The 22334-nt window shown below is 48.7% G+C and overlaps 1 protein-coding gene across 2 annotated transcripts in view; it reads left to right on the forward strand.

Moving 5' to 3' along the window:
• The window catches only part of TUBGCP2 (tubulin gamma complex component 2), a 376270-nt gene that overhangs the window by 35729 nt on the left and 318207 nt on the right, over positions 1-22334 (forward strand). The window contains exon 2 of one of the 2 annotated variants that reach the window (XM_078643325.1): positions 18374-18532. In XM_078643325.1, coding sequence (XP_078499451.1) covers positions 18383-18532 — 150 coding nt within the window. In that variant the 5' untranslated portion in view covers positions 18374-18382. Of the gene's footprint in view, positions 1-18311; positions 18533-22334 lie in introns of both variants that reach the window. The other variant, XM_078643326.1, reaches the window with a different exon arrangement.

Below are 22334 nucleotides of genomic sequence, written 5' to 3' on the forward strand. Positions count from 1 at the left end.
ATAATCCATCATCTAGGTTTGGTAAGGAAGCACATGTTTGTCTACTATCAGATATTTAGAAGAATATAGCAGCAAGCAGATTTAATTCTCTACCTTAACTTCTACGAAGGCAAAATGGCAAATCTTTTTGAAAATTGACTTGCAGTTTTCATTCAGCTTATATACAATAATCTGTGCGAGCCATCCCTAGCTCTACTCTATCTCCTTCTAAATCAGTCATCTCTACTCTGCTACTGTAGCTTTGGCCCTTGGCAATTCTTAATTCTTTTAATTGTTTTTACTAATTGTTTTATTACTTCAGTCTCTTTTGCTTCTTGACTTTAACACAGTTACGGCCAGATGTATGATCATTGGAATTTGCGAGTCGCAATTTGCGGGTTGCAAAATCCAATGTACACCAGTGTCTCAGACACTGTTTGCAATTCCCAATGGGGTCGCAAATTGCATGCCTCATGACTATTAATGAGGCTGTCGCAATTTGCGACCCCATTGGGAATGGCTGGCACTCCCAGGGATGGTGACCTGCTGGGGTCGGCAGACCACCATGTCTGGGACTTCTTTGTCAATCAAGCAGTTTAATTTTTTTTTTTTTTAATGCAGCACGTTTTCCTTAAAGTAAAACCGGATTTGTTTAAAAAATAAATATGAAACAAATCAGTTTCCCTTTTTAGGTCTCGCCTGTCGATGCGCATGCGCATCGAGCAAGCGAGACTATGGGGGCTTATCCACTCTTTGTCCAACTTGCAAGGAATCGTGGCGATTCCTTGCCGTGCCCGTGACTTTTTAGCTCAATGCGCATGAGCATTGAGCTTAAAAGCGCGTGCACATGCCCCCAGCCGCCTGCCTTGCCTACTCTCCCGCCCCCTCACTTCTTGATTGCACGGCCGCTAGGCCGTGCCTCCCCTACTCTCCTCCTCCTACTCTCCTCCCCTCGCCGTCTGTTCCCGCACTCCTCCCACAGCCCCGCTCCGCCCCCTCCCCTGCCTGGTCGCGTCGCATTTCTCCTCCCCCCAGCCGCCTGCCTTGTTTATATTTGTATTTAGTCATTTGCATCCTCAGTTTCTTGAAGAGTAACAACTTGCTAGTATGTAAAAAAACAAAAAAACGCTGCATACAATATTACAAGCGAAAACATAAGTATTATTTTTGACCCAGGATCTGTGACTGCGTTATCTTGCTGACGGGACTGCAAAACATGCAGTCTCTTGCGTCACTTCTTAGCCTCCATATGTCCAGGTCTTCTTGAGGAATATCGTCCTATAAGCACACCAACTGCGAAACGTACTAAACATTAGGTTCGACAGTCCCACTTGTGAACAAGTGCTTCGAAAACCAGTCAAAGGAGCAGCTCGTCCCCACCAGTGCAAAGACTGGTAACCGGCGCAGGTCCACCCAAATGCACACAATATAGCCAGTCAGGGCTCCAAGTGCCACTGCCTTACCCACTACAAATTAACATGGAAGCCAAGCCGTTCCAAACGAACGCATACAAAAGCAGTATTTTCTTTCTGCCGCTCGCCAGTCAGACTGCAGGAGTACAGACCAGCCCCCTCCACCAAAGGCCACCCGAGAGGTATACATCTCATTAAGCGCCCGCAATCACTTTGGCGGCAACACTTTGATGACCTCAGTGAGCCTCTTGGTGTAAACATCCAGCCCTTCCATGAGCCCTCACAGAGTCCAGGTCTGCCCGCACATGCCTTTGAGATGTCTCTCAAGGACATACAACTGCCTACTGGGGTGAGCTAACCCTTTCAATGCCTCTTTGATAAACACCTTTACCTCATCCTGCAGGGGCTCCTCGAGACCCCCTGACATTTCCGCCACTCTTTTAAAGGCAGCTACACAGACTGTTTGGCTTCTGTGTCTGCCTGCTCACTTCCTCTCCTCTTTCCCACATTGCTTTCAACCCCAAATTAAACACAGCAAATTAAGCTTTCAACATCGCCATGCAGACCCAGCCCACAAACATGGTTTATTCTGATCTTTTTTTAATCACACACGTAGGCCCCCGCTCCGCCCCCTCCCCTGCCTGCCGTGTCGCATTTCTCCTCCCCCCTCCCCTTATCTGCCTTCCCTCCGTCTGTTCCCTCTCCCCGCTCCGCCCCCTCCCCTGCCCGCCGTGTCGCATTTCTCCTCCCCCCTCCCCTTATCTGCCTTCGCTCCGTCTGTTCCCTCTCCCCGCTCCGCCCCCTCCCCTGCCCACTCTCCCTTTCTATTCTCCTTTACCACTCCACTCTGGACTCCTTCATTTTGTGCTGTTTGACATATTTCTTCTCTCATCCAACTCTTCTGCGGGCTCCCCTCCTTCCCACTGTAGTTTGCAACAAATCCATCCTCCTTAAACCGTGTACACCATTTGCCTTTCACCCCTCCATTCCCTCTCCTGTCGCTCCCTTTAAATTCCCCCCTCCTTCCTTTTACTACCACTTTCCCTCTTTGTCACAAAAAAACCCTTTTATTCACTCGCTTTTCGTCTCTTTCTCCCCTCCTCTCCTCCTATTCTTTTCCCTTACCCTGTCTTTTCTCCCCCTTTTGTCTTTCGAATCCCACTCTCTCTCCCTCCCCTCACCCCCTCTCATTCCCCAACCCATTTCAGAGCTCAGTTCCGGAAGTGCCTCTTGGCAGCCGTGAGCTGCTGGGTAATTGCGCGTTTTGTAGCATTCCCAAAATGCATCTTTGACAGCTTGTCCAATGCTTCAATCTCTCCCCCAAACCTAGTGGGGCAAGTGCTTCGCTGCGCGCCGCAGCGGCGCTCCAGCGCGCCGGTAATGTTTCCAACCCACTGATATATCATAAGCGCCATGTGCTGTTTTGTGGCTGAATTTTTTTTTAAAAAGGGGAGCGGATATTAAACATCATACGGTATGTTAATGTCAAGTACGCCTGGATAAACATTGAAGACTTTGCTCTGACTCCAGCGTGTGGGCTACGAGATAATTAACCTTTTCCAACCATCCCTGTATTTTTTCTGGATGTCCACTTCTACAATGTTAACGGCGGTGCACTGTTCCGTTTGTTGATTCGACTCTGCTGAGATAACACAGCCCCCTCCCCTGCCCGCCGTGTCGCATTTCTCCTCCCCCTTCCCCTTCTCTCTCTTCTCTGACATGCAGTGTGCGGCCCTAACTGAAGTAGTGTAAACCCCGGCGCACAATAGCCAACACCCTCACTCACCCTCAACCCCTCACCCTCACTCACCCTCAACCCCTCACCCTCACTCACCCTCAACCCCTCACCCTCACCCTCACTCACCCTCACCCTCACTCACCCTCAACCCCTCACCCTCAATCCCTCACCCTCACTCACCCTCACTCACCCTCACCCTCACTCACCCTCAACCCTTCACCCTCACTCACCCTCACTCACCCACCCTCACCCACCCTCACTCACCCTCACTCACCCTCACCCACCCTCACCCACCCTCACTCACCCTCACTCACCCTCACTCACCCTCAACCCCTCACCCTCAACCCCTCACCCTCACTCACCCTCAACCCCTCACCCTCACTCACCCTCAACCCCTCACCCTCACTCACCCTCAACCCCTCACCCTCAACCCCTCACTCACCCTCACTCACCCTCAACCCCTCAGCCTCACCCTCACTCACCCTCACTCACCCTCAACCCCTCAGCCTCACTCTCACTCACCCTCACTCACCCTCAACCCCTCAGCCTCACCCTCACTCACCCTCACTCACCCTCACCCTCACTCACCCTCAACCCCTCACCCTCACTCACCCTCACTCACCCTCAACCCCTCACCCTCCCTCACCCTCACCCACCCTCAACCCCTCACCCTCACCCTCACTCACCCTCAACCCCTCACCCTCACTCACCCTCAACACCTCACCCTCACTCACCCTCACCCTCACTCACCCTCAACACCTCACCCTCACTCACCCTCAACCCCTCACCCTCACCCTCACTCACCCTCAACACCTCACCCTCACTCACCCTCAACCCCTCACCCTCACCCTCACTCACCCTCAACCCCTCACCCCCTCACCCTCACTCACCCTCAACCCCTCACCCCCTCACCCTCACTCACTCACCCTCACCCCCTCACCCCCTCACCCTCCCTCACTCACCCTCACTCACCCTCACTCACCCTCACTCACCCTCACTCACCCTCACTCACCCTCACTCACCCTCACTCACCCTCACTCACCCTCACTCACCCTCACTCACCCTCACTCACCCTCACTCACCCTCACTCACCCTCAACCCCTCACTCACCCTCAACCCCTCACTCACCCTCACCCTCACTCACCCTCACCCTCACTCACCCTCACGCAACCACAGCATCTTCACTAAATATATTTAATAAACTTTAAGCTATTGGCAATATAAAATAAAATCCATTTTATTTACGTATTAATTATTAATTGTTTTTTAAAGCCATTGATTTTTTTTATATCAATACATATAAGTCACATATAAGTCCCGTTAATACAAAACATGTTGCTTTACAAATGCTAGAGGTGTCACATTTACAAAAATTATAACTATTGGCTTTGTAAAGAAGAAAGCTATTAATTTAGCTATTTAGAAAAAACAACACATAAATAAAAAACAAAAAAATAAATAACACCTATAGCTCAAACTTTCCTACTGCGAGACCTATTGCATTTCCAATGCTTGTTTAAGGGGCAGGCAGTGGTCCTTGTGAAAAAAATATTTGTGAGGGGGCGTGGCCAAGATGGCGGAGTGAGCGGACGGAAAGGTTCCTGAGCTCCAGCCGACGGCCCACTAAGCACCAGCCTTTGGGCCGCTACAGCGTCCAGTAGCAGCAGCGGAGGTGGTGCCTTCGTCTGAAGGGGCCTCGGAGCGCTTGATGGTGGCGGAGGGGGCTGCCGGGATGTAGCCTAACGCCTGGGAGACGGAGGAGCCCGAGCCGCGGCCTATCTGTAGAGCCCCGAGGAGGTGGTGCGGCCCGGCCGGGGTACCCGATCAGAGGCGGCGGAGCAGCCGGCGGTCAGACCGATTGCCGCTGAAGGTCCGGGCTGGCTTTGCCCGGCGGGAGGTCGCGGCTGACTGGGAGGAGACCTCTGCGGACACGAGGACACCATTCAGCGGTGGCAGCGCCACCATCTTGATGCTGCCGCCGCTGTTAGCCTCTGACACCGACACTGAGTGGGGCCGGAGCGGCTCTGCGGCAGGACACGGAGCGGAGACCCGCCGTAGACAGTGGAGAAGCGCCGCCAGCAACGCCCATCGGTGCTCGGCCTCGGAGTATAGGTGGGCCCAGCAGGGTTCGACATTGCAGTGGCTGCACTTGGAGCGCTACCCGAAGCAGCGCAAATCGAGAGGCCGGCGCCTGGGGAGTGTGGAGGCGGCAGTTCCCACTGTAAGAGGTGCGCGCTGAGCCGCGATCAGCGGGTCCCCGCTGGGAGTTGGAGCTGGGTCGGGGACGTGAGAGCCCCCCGGGTACGGACTCGGCTGGTGCGGCTCCTGCGGGTGACGGCGGTGGGCCTGAGGAAGCTTGTACCAGACTGTGATCCCTCAGCTGATTGCGCTGTGGCAGAGGCTGGGTGCCCTGTGGAGGGGAGCTGGTGGCTGGCGGAGAATAGCGGTGGACTCTACCTGAGGAGTGGACACGCTTAGAAACCAAGGCACGGGTTGGCCGGAGGCCTGAGTGTGGGTGTCAAATGTCATTGTCAAATGTCATATGTTCTTATATACCGCACAAATCACCTTGAGGTCTCATGGCGCTAGCAGCAAAAGAAGACAAATAGAACAGTCAGCAGTCTGAGACTAGTTAATTGGGGGGAAGAGCCAGGTTTTGAGTTTTTTCGGAAACCTTTGTGATCCGTTATAGATGAAATATATACAGGCAGTTTGTTCCACAACATGGGGGCAAGTAGGAAAAGGAACGGCCTCCATTGCGTAAAGTTCGGATCTGAGGCTGGGCAAGGTAAGATCTTGTGCTTGACCTTAATTATCTTCCTGGTACATACCATTTCAGTTTGTTTTTTAAATAGTAAGGGCCGTCATCGTACATTGTCCTATGGGCTAAGCTCAAGATTTTAAAGTGGCATCTCTATCGGATCGGGAGCCAGTGAAGGGTCCGTAAGTTGGGAGAAGATGGTGATCTGTGGGGAAGATTAAGAAAAAGCCTAGCAGCAGTATTCTGCAGAATCTGGAGTTTGGATAGCAGATCCTCGTTCAGGGCGGTAAACAGGGCGTTTCCATGGTCTAAGCGACTGATAATAAGACCCTGCACCAGCGATTTCCTTGCCTTGACGGGTAGCCACTTAAAAATCTTACGAAGATTGCGCATGATCCCAAAGCAGGCCCCTAAGACCTGATCGATATGGAATTTCATGGACAGAGAGCTGTCAATGGTGATGCCCAGATTTCGTACAGCTGACTTAGGAGAGAGACATTTTCCTAATTGGGAGGGCCCCCAGTCGGGTGACCAGAAGTCCTCCGCTCTTCCGAACAGGATTATTTCAGATTTGTTGCTGTTTAGCTGTAACTTATTTATAATCATCCATTCATTTATCCGGGCCATACAGGTTTTAAAGCGGGATCTGGTGCCGACGTAATCGGAGTCGTAGGTGACAAGTAATTGTGTGTCGTCGGCATATGACACGGTCTCAAAGCCATAAGATCTAATGATCGCCGCCATAGGGGTTAGATAGAGATTGAACAACATAGGGCTTAGAATGGGTGCAGTGGGTTCGGCGCTCTGCTGTGGGGGGCCGGTGACTGGAGTAGCTGCAGTGGCCCTAGCGGCGCCACGGGAGAGGAGTGGTGGCCGCAGGCATGTAGCGAGTCCACCGTCACCTCCTGGTCAGTGCAGTGGACAGAGAATTCATCAGGGAGGAAAGCACTGGCAGTTTTGACGTGGCAAGAGTAGAGCGGGCGACCAGGCCTGGCACCTTTGTGGCGGAAGGATACTGGCCGGGCGGAGTCCTGAGGGTCTGGCGGGAGACAAGGACGATGGGTCTGCTGGTCGGGAGTCCATCGGATAGAGGACTGTTCTGTGGAGAGCAGTGGCGTCAGGGGTGGGCGATGTCCACTTCCAGGGGGCCCAGGGATAAAACAGTGAAGGATCTCTTTGCCAAGGTCCAGTAAAACCAACGGAGGGACGCCATGGCCTCTGCCGCGCAACAGGCATCGCCGGAGCCCACACCGGGCTCAGAACCTATCACTAAAGCCTTTCTCGAGTCCTTATTCACGTCTCTGAGGGATGATATTCATACCCTGAAAAAAGAATTCACGAGTGAGCTTCGAGAGGTCCGCAGGGACGTGGACGGCATAGAGAAAAGGGTTGCTGAGCTTGAGACCAAGAGCGATAATGCCAACACTGAACTTGCGGCTCTGCAACAAGAAATCGTACGACTCCACGACCAGCAAGTTGATCTCCAGACGCATCTGGAAGATCTGGAGAACCGCTCACGGCGGCACAACATAAGGATTCGTAATGTGCCATTAAATGAGGAAACAAAGAACTGTTTCGATATGCAAGGGAACTTTTCAATCAAATCTTGGGACGCCAGTTGGACTCCGAGCTGCGTCTGGATAGGGCTCACCGCGTGGGGGTCCTGCGAGCCGCTTCGGCGGCCCCTCCGGACATCCTGGTCTGTGTACAGGACTTTAGCACTAAAGAGGAGATCCTACAGAGGGCCAGACAGATGCAGCCACTGACATTTCAAGGCCAATCACCGGTCCTTTTCCAAGACCTCTCAGCGCTCACTTTGCAAAAGCGCAGGCTCTTTAGGCCTGTTACGACCCACCTACAGCAGCAGAAAATTTCTTACAGTTGGGGCCACCCTTTTCGCCTGGTCTTTAAGTTGGAGAACAAACTGTACCAGCTGCGTTCAATCTCGGAGGCCTGTCGAGTATTGGGCATCGATCCTCCTGCAGAGGAACATGAGACAGCGCGGCAGGAGGACGACCGGGATGACTCCAAGCCTCTGTGGCGCATGCAAGGTCGGCGACGGCGGGTGAAGAAGCATCCGGCGGATGTGATTGCAGAGGGCCAGAGAGCTGCGGTAGAGGCGAGTGCCTTGGACACTAATCCCCCTCAGACTGGCTGAACTTTGGGAAGTATCTAAACCTGCTGGGCAACTTTTGTCTTCTTTTTCTTTGAGGATCGTCGGCGGGAGGGGGAGCGGTGGTGTGTTTCATGGGTTACCCCACTATACCATTTTTCCGGTCATCCAAGGATGAAGGACAATTTGGACATGTTTTGACTGTTTCTTTCTGAGGCTCTTGTTGGGGTAGGGTTGTCGGGGGGGAGGGTTAGTTTGTTCCAAGTCCACAAAGCTATATCGGGAGGGCGCAGTGCACTGTCCACACTTGACCTCTAGGTGCGGGGCTTACCCCATTCACCCCATTCACAGTTGGCGAGATCTTACTGGCACTTTCTGGTATCTCATACGTAATGCCTAACACCGAACTTAAGGTCCTTACGTTGAATGTCGGGGGGTTAAATAACCCGGTGAAGCGCAAGGCGGTCCTTTCTTTGCTAGAGCATTCGCAGGCCGATATCTGCCTCTTACAGGAGATACATCTACTGCAGAGGGATTGCCACCGCCTTGGGTCTTGTAGTTTTCCCTTTCAATTTTCCTCCTCCGCTACCACGAAGTCCGCAGGCGTCGCGATTTTGGTGGCCCAGCGATTTCGGGGTAAGGTCCTGCAAAAGGGGGCTGAGATAAGGGGGAGGCTATTGCCATATAGGTTCTCCTTGGGCTCTTCAGTGTTCACTATAGGCTCGGTATACGCTCCTAATGAGGGTCAGGAGAATTTTTTTATCTTGCACTTAGTGAGGCTTCCAATACAACAGATCGCCATGTCCTACTGGGAGGAGACCTTAATTTAGCTTTTGACAACTCCCTGGATAGTTCCTGTCAACGTACTTCTCAGTCGGGAGCACTCTCCTCGGAAGGGTTGGCTTGTTTGCGGGAGGTGGGTTTGGTAGACCTCTGACGCTGCTGCCGTCCTGGAAATAGGGAATACACCTATTACTCCAATGCACACCAGACATATGCTCGCTTGGATTATCTACTTGCTTTCACATCACTCCAGGCACTCACAACCGGGTTAGAAATAGGTACTGCATCTCTATCGGATCATGTGCCAGTGACAGATGTGTTTTCCCTCCCACCTGTTTCGCGTGTGACGTGGAGCTGGAAGTTGCGGGAACCATTGCTACATCGTAAGGAGATGGTCACACGTCTCCAGGGTGTCATAACTGACTATCTCGAGCACAATAGCAATAAAGACACCACACTGGTGACACAATGGGCAGCGTTAAAGGCAGTGTTGCAGAGGGAGCTCATTGCGATTTAGGCGGCAGACAACACCGAACGCGGGCGTAAAAGAGAGGAGCTTACACAGCAGACGAGCGAGTTGGAACAAATGCACCAGCGGACGGGGGCCCCCCCGGGTTTGGAAACAACTGAAGGCTATGCGGCACCAGTTGGCAGCGTTGGACCTGGACCGGGCGGAGTATGCTGCCTTGCGGTTGAAACACACATTTTATACTGGTGGTGATCGGTGTAGGCGCCTGTTAGGTAATAGGCTACGCAAGGTACGACCGCGACGGGCTGTGCAGGAGATTCACTCTCAGGGGGAGGGCGAGTTACAGAGGATTCTGCTATAGCCTCCGCCTTTAGCGATTTTTATGCCGCCCTTTATGCTGGGTCCTCCATTGAGTCATGGGTGGGGGAGTCCTTTCTCGCCTCCATCCCTCTCCCCGCACTCACGAAAGAGCAGGCGGACCTTTTAGCTCGTGACATCAGGCCAGAAGAGGTCATCACGGCAATTTCTCGTCTTAAGCTGGCTAAGGCGCCTGGGCCGGATGGCTTTCCAGCAAGTTTGTATAAGACATTTTGTGCGCAAGTGACCCCCCTTTCGACAGCCCTTTTTAACTCCTTTTCGGAGCTGGGCGCGATCCCTAGAGATCTATTGGATGCTACTATTTCCGTCATCCCCAAACCAGGGAAAGATCGCAATGTGGGGCATACCGTCCTATTTCACTTCTCAACATTGACCTTAAGCTTTTTACGGGCATCCTAGCGGCGCGGCTTGCGCCATTTCTTAGTGGTCTGATTGACCCGGATCAGGCCGGGTTCATCCCAGAACGCCAAACCGCTGACAACATCAAGAGGGCCCTGCACTTGATAGAGAAAGTCACATGTACGACTGGAGAATTCATGATACTGGCGCTCGATGCCGAAAAGGCCTTCGATCGGGTCCATTGGCCCTACCTGGAGCATGTTCTGGTGAAGGGGGGCATGGGGGAGAAATTTCGCACTTTTGTCATGAACTGCTACAAGTTACCAACCGCGACGGTCCGGGTCAATGGCTATACCTCTCCCCGGTTTTCTATTGAACAGGGTACGAGACAGGGGTGCCCGTTGTCGCCCCTGCTCTTTGCTCTATACATGGAGCCACTGGCGCAGAGGTTGTGGCTGGATACGAAGGTGCAGGGGATTAAATTTGGTGGGTACACACACACACTATAAGTTTGTACGCAGATGATGTGCTGCTCTCCTTGTCCCAGCCCAGAGAGTCCTTGCCGGCATGTCTCGAATCCCTTGAGGAGTTTGCGCAGGCGGCGGACTTTAAGGTCAACATGAGTAAGTCTGTGGCCCTAGACCTATCCCTGGACGGGTCCATGCGGACATTTTTGCAGGAGTCCTTTCCTTTCCACTGGTCGACTGAAGCAGTCCCATACTTGGGGATTCAGTTGGCTGCTACACTCCCCGATACGGTTCGGATTTATTATGCGCGGCTGCACCAGAAGATCAAGCGGGAGCTGGGTAGATGGAGACACTTCCCCCTGTCGTGGCTGGGAAAAGTGGCGGCGGTAAAGATGACGATCCTTCCCCAGATTCTTTATTTATTCCGCACTATCCCTCTGCGGCCACCGATAGGCTGGATTCGCCAGACTCAATCGGAACTGGCTCAGTTCATCTGGAATGCTAAAAAACCTCGGATAAAGCTTAGACTCGCAACGCTTCCCCCCCCCCCCCCCCCCCCCCCCCCCCCCGGGAAGGGGGGTCTCGGCTTCCCGGACCTGCTTCTCTACTTTCAAGCGGCTCAGCTGTGCTTCCCCATAGAGTGGAGCAGATGGGAGTCTGAGAAGCATTGGCTTTTTCAAGACCAAGCGGTTGCGGGTCGCCCGCTTCAGGAGATCCCCTTTCTCCGCCGGCAGCATAGACCCTCCAACCTGTATGCTTCATACATTACCAGGGTCCCCATGGAAGTGTGGGATGGCACTAGCATCAAACATGAGCTCACCTCTTTTCCGTCGCCCCTCACACCCTTCTTGGATAACCCTGATTTTACACCGGGGCAAGACTCTGTGGCCTTTACAAAATGGTGTCCGGCAGGATACCGCTCTTTGTATCATCTTTATGCGGAGGGGGGTGTGTTATCCTTTACGGATTTCCGACAGGTGTATGGTCTGCCTGAGTCGGAACGGCTCAGATATCTTCAGGCTCGACATTGGGCACTTAATGGCCAGGTGCATTCCACTTGCCGACATACGTCTGTGGCCATATGAGTACTGATTATTCACACGCAAATCCGACAAAAAGCTTATCTCTGACCTATACAGAATGCTACAAGCTAAATACACGCACATATATATTTCAAGGAAGGCACGATGGGAAAGGGAGTTGGGACGGACCCTCAGCCATAAAGAATGGGAGGATATCTATTACAGGGCCCGGCATTCCGCATATCACATGGGCCTTACGGACACACTTACTAAGGTCGCAACATATTGGTATTACACGCCGGAGAGACTACATGAGATTGACCGTTCCAGGGAGGCGACATGTTGGCGGGGGTGTGGAGAGACGGGCACACTGGTCCACCTGCTCTGGGACTGTGGTCGGCTTCAGGGGTATTGGAAACAAATCCTGGATGAGGTTGATGCCCATTTTGACACTGAGATCCCACGGTTCCCTTCTTATGTACTTCTAGGGTTACCGAATACCATCACATACCCACTGCGCTCACGTAGGGGCCGCTTAATAGCTATTGCCTTGGGTTCTGTGATCCAGAATATCCTGTTGCATTGGCGCACTACACACACACCCACGTTTCAGGGCTGGCTCCATCGTTTGTGGCATGTGCTGGGCATGGAGAAGCTTTCCTTAACATTGGCGGGAGAGGGGGCTAAATACTCTGAGCTGTGGCAACCCTTCTTGTCCTTGCTAGCCTCGGAGTTCCGAAAAGTTACTTGTCCTCGCTATCTGTGTTTATTGCATCTGTCAGATGTGGACCAGCCGGTAAAGGGTTAGGGGAGCAGAGCCTTTGATAGAGGGGGGTAGTGGACTTGGAAGATGGGTGGTGGGTGGGTTTAGGGGGGGATTGGGTGGGCGCAGGGGGTTTTGGTTGTTTTTGGTTTTCTTTGTCTTTGGTAAAAACTGTTCGCATCTACAGTGTGCCCATTCTTGGAATTGGCTCTATAGCGCGCCACGGCTCTGTCTGTTTTATTGCCTAAGCTTTCTATTCCATAAAGTAATGCGGGGCCAGGGCCATTGTTGTTTATGTATGCATCCTGAAATGTCAATAAAGAGATTTAATACTAAAAAAATATATTTGTGCATCCATTCTCAAAGGGGAAGGTGTAACCTGGAGACCCCTTCCCGTTTGCGAGTGGTTTACCACCCTCTGAGAAGGGTGGTAAACTGAGTTTTTTGCGACCGCATACATAGGTTTTGGAGTCGCTATTAGGAAAGGACGTCCTTGGCGCGCCCCTTCCTAATACCGAGCGGCTAACCCTATTTTGCGAGTCGCTAATTGATTAGCGACTCGCAAAATAGGGTTAGTACATTGGGCTGACCTATTTTGCAGTCGCACAGGGGCTGAAATCCCCTTTGCAAACGCAAAAACCGGTCGTACATCTGGCCCTTAATCATTTGTCACTGAAGCTGCTTTCAGTCTCAAGTTCAAATATTATTGTTTATCAAGTTCTCAGTTGTAATATTTATTTCAAATATTTCGTTATAACCAATGCTATTTATCAGTGTGGTATGTCATGGAGGTTTAAACAAGTCTGAGCTCAATTCATCTGGACTTTGATCTGAACCATTTGTCACACTTCTCGCATAGTAAGTCAATTTGGGTGCCGAATACCTTCATCAGATGTACTGTCACAGGTGATCTCTGATTTGGCTCAAATGGCACCTTACTCCCAGAGTCTGTGATGCATGCACCTAGTTAGGTATCCCAGTATATTTGACTGCAGGTAGGGACCTTTCCACCCTGGTTCTAAACTGAACTTCCGCACATATTTCTTCACCAAAACCCAGTTACCGGAATAAAAGAAACTGCACTTCTCCTGACCCGGATTTGCAGTGACCTCTCCAACCTGGTGAGAAACGGAATGCACCACGTCAGCCAGTCCTTTGCAGTAATCGAGTAACATGTCATCTGGGATGTTCACAAGTCAGACCCCCAGTATATTGCGGCATGGATTAGCAAATTTTGCAGCACAAATCTGGATAGGTTTCACCATTTTTGCAGAACTTTATTTTGCTATTCTGCATAAAATAATGCCCCTCTGTGTCCGGCGCATTCCCTATGTCCAATTTGATTGCCTTCCAACCTCCTGGCTCCTACCCAGCTGGCATCATTCTAACCCTCGGTCACACCACAGACCATACTTTTTAGCCCCATGGAAAAGGTTTGTGAATACCTATACAATAGGGGCGGATGGGGTAGGTTTGGGGGTGGTTTGAAGCGGGGTAGGATGAGAAGGGAATTGGGTGAGTGAAATGGGGCGTGAGAAGATGGAATGAGAAGAGAAAAGGGTGAATGGGGCGGGGAGATACAATGGGGACTGGAGTGTAATGGATGGGATGTCAGTGGATGGGAGAATGGTGGGATGGAATGCAATTATATGGTTTCTACTACATGAGGGGATATGCTGTGAAGAACCCACATTCTTTCCAATTAGTAACCTGCTTTCTTACACTGGGCAAGGCAGTTAAGGAGTCTGAAGCCAATATGCCAGATAACCTTCCTTCTCCTAATGAACCTGGGTCCACCAGTTGTGCTCCAGCTACGTTGTAAAAAAGTACATTGAAATAGATGTCCTAGTGAATAGTTTCATATACATGGAAAGAAACAATACTTATCAAAAAATTATTTAAAAAAAGACTATTTGTACTCAGTGTACAGTGTTATTTAATCACACTGGACTCATAATGATTCATACATTTGTTAACACAGTGTTAAAAAACAGTGCCCCAGGAGGGGAGAGGGAAGGTAGGGGTGTTGTGATTAGGGTGAGGATAAGGGAGTGAATGCAAGAAAGTGTGATTCATACAGTATATTATTTATACAACAGGTAGGCTTACAAATAAGCCAAGTTATTCACACAGTGTACATCTCTGGCCAGGACATTTAAGGGTGAGTGAGTACTTGACTGCGGTCTGTCCCAGTAGTCTCCAACATGGGGCTGTAAGCATTTTAAGATGAAATCCAATCCATCACATATAATTCTAGCAGTAGGAGATACAATTCAGTCGATATGTTTTAAAGAATGCAGTGTATGTAAAATAATGTCTAAGAAAAAGAGAGGTTACTTTAGTGATTGTGGTTTGAAAGGTACAGTGGGGATAGGAATACTGTCACTTGGTGCTGTCAAATTATCACTATAGACAGGGCCACTGTAATTATGTGGCAGGAAATGACCAAATTATGCAGCACGGTTGATTACATTATGCGGCAAGAATAGTTAAATTACGTGTCATAATGCAGCACATTTTGTAATAGTATTACTTCATTATTTCATCATTTTGAAACTTGGTAACCCTGTCTGGGCATTGGTAGGACTTCATTGGTACCAGTTTAACACCCAAATATAGCAATCACAAACAAAGATCACCAGTCAACCTTTGCAAAGGGCCTTCCTCTGCGGGGCAACACGACGTGTCACTGCATTTTTAGTATCCTTTAAACCGTTTAAGCTAGAAACACATTTTTTTGTTAAAATCTGCAGATTATGCTCCAGATGATGTATTATGTGGCAGATGTGGCAAATCATTATTTATGCAAAAATTGCAGCGGCCACACAATGGCATAATTCTAATGGCCCTGACTATAGGTTTTTATTAGAGGGTAAGTTCATAGTGATGCAAACAGGAAATAACCTGGGAATAAAACAGGAAGAACCTGTAAATCTTCGGGTGACGTATGGTCATGTTTTTCTTTTACCAGACTTAGTTGACACAGTTTTATTCTGTGCTGATTTGGTGGAAGGCAAGTTGGTATTCTGCTACTAGGTGGTTTTTCTTATGTCTTTTGGTAATATCATTGCTGAAGAGCAATTTTATTCTAGCACATTTCCTGTGCTACCAAATCTACAAATCTGCTTTTCGAGTGTGATGACTATTCAGTATTAAAACATGAATGGAATGACAGCAAATGTTGTATCCATCCAAAAGGCTGATCTGTCTATAGCCATCTGCTTGTGTTCCTCGCCTTCGTTGTTCCTTCCCGGTCCTTCTGTGTTTTTAAAAACGGGATACTTTACCAGTACGTATATAAATCATACCCTTTTGGCTTCTGAAAACAGGTGTACTTTATCCAGTGCTGTTGTGTATTTTAGATTATTTTATCAAACAATTGTCCTTAGAGCGAGAATATAAAGGATAAATGAGATATAGACCTAAATGGGTACTATATATATATATACTCAGTGTCCAGCCGGACAGAGAATTTTTAATATGAAATGTATTGGGAATAGCAAATGATACATGAAAACAATACAACTGAATGCAGCCCTGCACCCGATGCAGAGTACAAAGAGCAAAAAAACAAACAATAAATAAATCAAGTTACAGGCAAAACTAGAGCTAAGGTAGCTTGTACTAATCATAAAATAAAGCAAGCTAACCCAAATAGTGACCACATCATTTATGCACATTGGACCTTAGTGGTAATATTTTGAATTGTCGACGACGTTTCGATCCCAAGCTCATTAATTAGAGGGATCATCATCAGGACTAAACAAATGAAATTGCCTGGTATATACCACAATGCCACACGATTTGGCCTTGTGATGGCGTGGGTGAAGAGGTTTCGCGGCTTCTTGGAGCGGCTATTTTCGGTTGGAGTGGTGGTTTATACGCACTTTTAATTGTGGTCCACTCGAGAGGTAAGAAAATATTGTGGAGCCCAGCTCTTGCTCCAAAGCTATTTGGGTAAGATTGTGTCCCGTTGTATTGTTTTCATGTATCATTTGCTATTCCTAATACATTTCATATTAAAAATTCTCTGTCTGGCTGGACACTGGATATATATAGTACCCATTTAGGTCTATATCTCATTTGTCCTTTATATTCTCACTCTAAGGACCATTGTTTGATGAAATAATTGATACCCGGGGTCCTTAGCTACTCATCGGGTCCCCTTGTTTGTTTCTAAAAAAGTTGTGTATTTTAGGCCCTTCTGGTTTTTGAAAACTGAACCTTACCCTATTTAGTACAATATGGCTTTGCAGTTGTGCAGTAAGCAGTGTTAAACCAAAAATATTGAGGAAATTAAACCTATTCACCAATGATTTTAGGGGCTTATTATCTTCATTCAGAGTAGTCAGTGAGCATTTTCTTTCAGCTTGCTTCCAGAATGTACCTCTCTCTATTACCTTCTTTATGTTGCTTTCCTGGTCGCATAGGCCGGTGGTGGAGAGGGCAAAGGTTTGAGCATTCTTCAAGTTTCACAGGCACTTTGGTAAAAAAAACATAGCTTTTTTTTACAAAAGTGCAGATTTCGCAATTTGTTTTGCAGATTATGAAATCAAGGAGGGGTCTGACAAGTGCATTTGCAAGTATAGCAGGCAGCCTCATTACACGACCCATGAGGATTTCCTGAGGCGATAATCCTCCAGTCAGATGTGCTTGGAAGACTCATTCTTTTACAAGGCAAGGTGGGCTATGCAGCATTTCTTCCTCGTGTACTTGGGTATGGTAAAGTTGAGGGGCATATTCTTCACTCACCAGAAAGCAATGCAAGTAGGGTGCTGTAACTTCCCCTCTTGAAGGAGTGTGATACTGCATCATTAGCTCCCCCCCCCCCCCTGCACCTGAGCAGGGTGAAGGAGCCTTAAGGTAGTTCCTCCTCGTCCTGTGTTGGGCTAGTTATTATTGCCCTTTGACAAGGGGACGGGGGTCTCTGAGAAACACTAAAGCAGCAGTAGCTAGGCAGTTTAAAGTTGTGCTTGGGCAATGTGGTAGTATCTGGTCTGAATTGTCCCCTCTAAATAATAATGTAATTACCTCAACTTTGGCTTGCCCGGGTGTGGGGCGGTGTGAATAGCGCAGCCCCCATCACTCCCTCCTCCAGCCAGATGGATTGTGGGCAAAGGACTTTTTAGGTTCCGCCTACACGGCGCTTGTGAAATCTCTTGTAAAGAGAAAAAAAATCTTTAAAGGGGCTTAGAGCTTGCACATTACTTACCATTAGTTGGCTTCCACATCACTCATTTCCTTTCTTCCTTTTGGTGGGCGACTATTCTTACCTCCAGCTTCCTGCTCGGCTTCATGTCTTCGTCCATGCTGTGGAGCTTGAACCAAGCACTGCTTCCAGTGGCTAGTATCCTTGAACTGGCTGCGCACTTGTGACATACTTATTTTTTTTTTTTTTTTTTTTTTTTTACTTTCCAATATCCGCATTCTGTTCTTTACTTGCCCATCTCTACCACCACTTCACTTGCATCGCTGCATGCCCCTTCCCCGCATGCCTTCCCCAATCGTTGAGGGCTGTCTCTTCCACCACCTCGCTCCCGTCACTTCATGGCCCTTCCCTGACCTCTCTCTTGTTGCCTCTCTTACCTCCATCATCGTTTGTTTTATATAGGCCGAAGTCGATTGGAAGAACTTGGAGTGCTTTAAATGAGCCGCATTTACATTATACAAGAACACATTAATTTTTACATGGATAGCGGGATTAACTTATTTGCTCATAATGATTGAATGTTGAGTTGGCACCGAAACTCAAACCTGGGGTCTTAATACTCTTCTTCCACTTACACAGTAGCGGTAGGTAGGGAGTGGATTCACATGGAAGCTGCTTCCCAGTTCCATGCATTTCCTCAGGTTATTTTTTCCTTTAAAACGTTTTTGCCAGTATCGGAAATCCTGCTTTAAAAGACAATTTTCCTGCCTTGGGGCATGTGTGTCTCCTTGCTATTTCTGCCAAGGCAGATATGTTGCATATGATCAAAGACCAGTATGTTGGCTCCATAAATGTAATTGTCTCTAGGCTAATGTCTGATTGATCCTCATGATCATCATGCAAGTAAGTCCTTGCTGTATTTATTGCATATTGTCTAGATGAAGCCGCCCTGTAGCGTTCTCTGGAGCATTCTGAATGGTATTTATTTTCCCCATTTGAGGACACAAAAATGAGCGAGTTCCGCATCCATCATGATGTAAATGAGCTAATCAGCTTGCTGCGTGTTCATGGAGGGGATGGAGCGGAGGTTTACATCGACCTTCTACAGAAGAACCGCACTCCTTACATCACAACGTCTGCCTCCACACACACAGTTAAGGTGAGCATCATGTGTCTGTCTTTCTGTGCTTCACTTTGCAGTTCCCTTTGTGCTGTGTAGTCACTTTAATCTTCGATTTACGTGTACTACTGACATCTTTCCTTCTGTGCTGTTAGTAATTTTTTTGTGCTATGCTGTGCTGCTTTGTTTTCCTCTGCTGCGTTCCTTGTTCCATGTTCTATTTGCTTATTATCTTGGAAGACCCCCTTCCATGGTCTCACACTGTGCTTTTTTTGCCCGTGGCTATGCACTTTCGTTTTTTGTTTATTTGTCAGGGCAGCACGATTTCCTTTTTTTCTATTCATTGCTCTAGTTTTTGTGTCTGGCAGTAATCGCCCAGGCAGTGGGCTTTTGGTTTTAGGTCTCACCTAGGCAGCACGCATGCGCTGCTCTAGTGGGGGCTTTAGCCATTGGTCTGCTCATTTTCAAGCACACACTTGTGCTTGTGGCGGCATCCACCTTGCGGTAGCGAGCAGCGGCGCACATGCTAATTGGCTGTTGCTCGCTCCCGCAAGGCAGATGGCGCCACAAGCACGAGTGTGCTTGTAAATAGCTGCTGTAACAGTTTTAGCATTAGTCATTCCCTCGTGCATGGCTCTCTCCTAAGTGTCCCATCACATTTATGTTTGCATGCCACTTTCCTACTACCATTTGCGGGCCAATGCATCTTAACTTCCCGCTCGAAAAAATATTTTCTTGTGAAGAAAGCCCTTTCTCTATTGTACCCTTGTGATATCTGACAATGTTATTCCCCCCTCACTCACTCTGTGTTTCGCTCGCACTCTGTCTCTCGCTTTCTCTTTCTATTTTTTATTCCCCCTCGCTCACTCTGTCTTTCGCTCGCACTCTGCACCACGTCCACCACCACCACGTTCACCACCACGTCCACAACCACCACGTCCACCACCACCACGTCCACCACATCTACCACATCCACCACCACATCCACCACCACGTCCACTACATCCACCACCACGTCCACCACATCCACCACCACGTCCACCACATCCACCACCACGTCCACCACCATCACGTCTTCCACCACCACCACGTCCTCCACCACCACCACGTCCTCCACCACCACCAGGTCCTCCACCACCACCACGTCCTCCACCACCACCACGTCCTCCACCACCACCACGTCCTCCACCACCACGTCAACCACCACCACCATGTCCATCACCACCACATCCACCACCACCACGTCCACCAGCACCTCGTCCACTACTACGTCCACCAGCACCACGTCCACCAGCACCACATCCACTACCACGTCCACCACCACTTCCATCACCACCACTTCCATCACCACCACGTCCATCACCACCACGTCCATCACCACCACGTCCATCACCACCACGTCCATCACCACCACGTCCATCACCACCACGTCCATCACCACCACGTCCATCACCACCACGTCCATCACCACCACGTCCACCACCACGTCCACCACCACGTCCACCACCACAGCCACCACCATGTCCACCACCATGTCCACCATCACGTCCACCACCACGTCCACCACCACCACCACCATGTCCACCACCACCACCACGTCCACCACCACCACCTGTGACAGATAAAGTGTCACTGGAGGGCAGGGGTAATAGGAGTGTCAACCCCGGCTGCACATGGAACATTTAAGGATGCATTGGGTGCGGGAATAGGGGCTAGAAGTATTACACCAGACCCAAGATACATTTTGAAGAGGCTCAATGTCACAGGGGCTCCTGTAAAAGCACATGCAGCATCTCTACCTCACAGTGGCATACCTGCACAAGCCACTCACTCAAAACAAGCGTTGGCATAGCCTATAGGTCTCGCCTTTGGGACCTTATAAGTATTTAGCCATGCAACACTTGATGTTGTTGCACTAAGGATATTGTGCTGGATAACAAAACACTTATAAGATCCCAAAGGCGAGACCTATTGGCTATGCCAATGCTTGTTCTTCTTAGAATTAATTCTCTCCTAGCCCTTTCTTCTCTTATCTTTTTGTGAGCTATGTTTATCTCTTGTCTTTTCCTGAGTTTTGCTCATCGTTGCTCTTCCGCTTGGCTGCATATTTGAGAGACACACACACTGCTCTTCTCTCTATCTATTCTCTCTTCTCTTCTCTCTTCTTTTCTATCTCTTTTCTCTTCTCTCTTCTCCTCTCCTCTATGTCTCTCCTCTTCTCCTCTTGGTCTTTTCCTGGCCTTTACTCTTTTGTTGTAGGTTTTGTGCTTCAGTTGTCATAGGTTGTCTGTCCCTCTTGTTTTACCAAGGGGTGCACTCGTCTTCTGCATTAAAGTATTTTCTACTCCTAAGCTGCACTGTTCTTTTGTTGTGTCTCGTGCTAATCTTTCCACCAAGTGCTGGTTTTCACTCTTCACTTCCTGAGTCGGGCTTTCTTCTGATGTCCTTTCTTCCAGATGTGCTCTTTGCTTGTTTCTGAGGTCATTTCCCTCTATTATTATCTTCAGCATATCTCTCAACTTTTGTTTACTCCCATGTAACTCTCTTCATTGTCTCACTAACGTTTTTTCCGCAATCCTTGTTGCACTAGGGGCAAGCACGCACTGTCAAAAGAGAAAGTGTGGGTGTTCCCCACTCTCGCGGATACTGGGTACAGTGGATGCACCAGAAAGTTGTCTTTCTGTGCCCCTTTGCCTCTTTGGGGAAAAATGAATGAATGCTTTCATTTTACATCTGAATGTATATGAATATTATGTACAGCAACATGAAAAATACAAGTAGTTGTGTTTTTTGGATTTATATAGCGTGGCAAATACCCGATGGTATGAAGGCGCTTCAGCAGCCTCTAAGAAAGCAGATTTGATAAGACAAGCAGAGCGTGATACTGCCGTTAAGCTACTGGGAAAAGCTGCGTCTTAAAATGTTTTTGAAAAATGTCAGAAGACAAGACCTATAGATGTAGAATTCTAGGTAGGCTAGTTCTAGGTAGGCTATTTCTAAAGATTAGAACTCCGAACTATTTTCCTTTTAGAGTGGAACAAAGGAGTCTAGGTACTCGGTATAAAAAAGGCTTGTTCTGATCTAAGGTGACTTGTGGTTTATACAACACAAGCATCCTTCACAACGGGTTCTGATTCCTGGTATAAAAACCTTTATTAACCAAGGAGAGTGCTTTGAAGCCAATGTTCTACTTAAATGGCAACCAGTGCAGCTTGACTAACACAGATGAGATGGAATCAAACTTTTTCAAGATGAATGTTAGCCCTGCAGCTGCGTTTTGTACAAGCTCTAGTTTCCCTAGCAGATAATTCAGTGGCATTACAATAGTCAAACTTTGCTCATATGAAAGCATTTACGTAACCAGCTTCTTACCCCTGTGTTTACTTTCTCCTCCTGGGAGTTACTTATCAAACAGAAACCCCAGGTTTTTCACTTTTAAAACCGGGATAGGTTTTTCTCCCAATGAATCCAGCCAAAAATTAATATATCACATACTGGGTACTTTTTGTTTGGGGCAAAGATCTGTATTTTGCTTATATAAAGCTTAATCTGATTCTTGGAACATTCATGCCTTAACTCTTTGGATGCAGTCATTGAGGTTGACCACTCTTGACTTTAGATCCTATAGAATCTTAAAAACTAATTGTGTGTGTTGTCCGCATACATTAGGATTGATAGCCCATATGAAGAGATCAGTACTGCTAAAGGAATGATGTATAATTTGAAATGTGATGAAGACAGAATAGACCCCTGTGGCACTCCACATCTTAACATCCTTGACTCTGATAGGTAGAAGTGAAAAATAATTTGTATTGGCTTGTTCTCTAAGAACTTCTAGAAT

The sequence above is a fragment of the Lissotriton helveticus genome, chromosome 5_1, assembly GCF_964261635.1.
Source record: "Lissotriton helveticus chromosome 5_1, aLisHel1.1, whole genome shotgun sequence".
Lineage (NCBI taxonomy): Eukaryota > Metazoa > Chordata > Amphibia > Caudata > Salamandridae > Lissotriton > Lissotriton helveticus.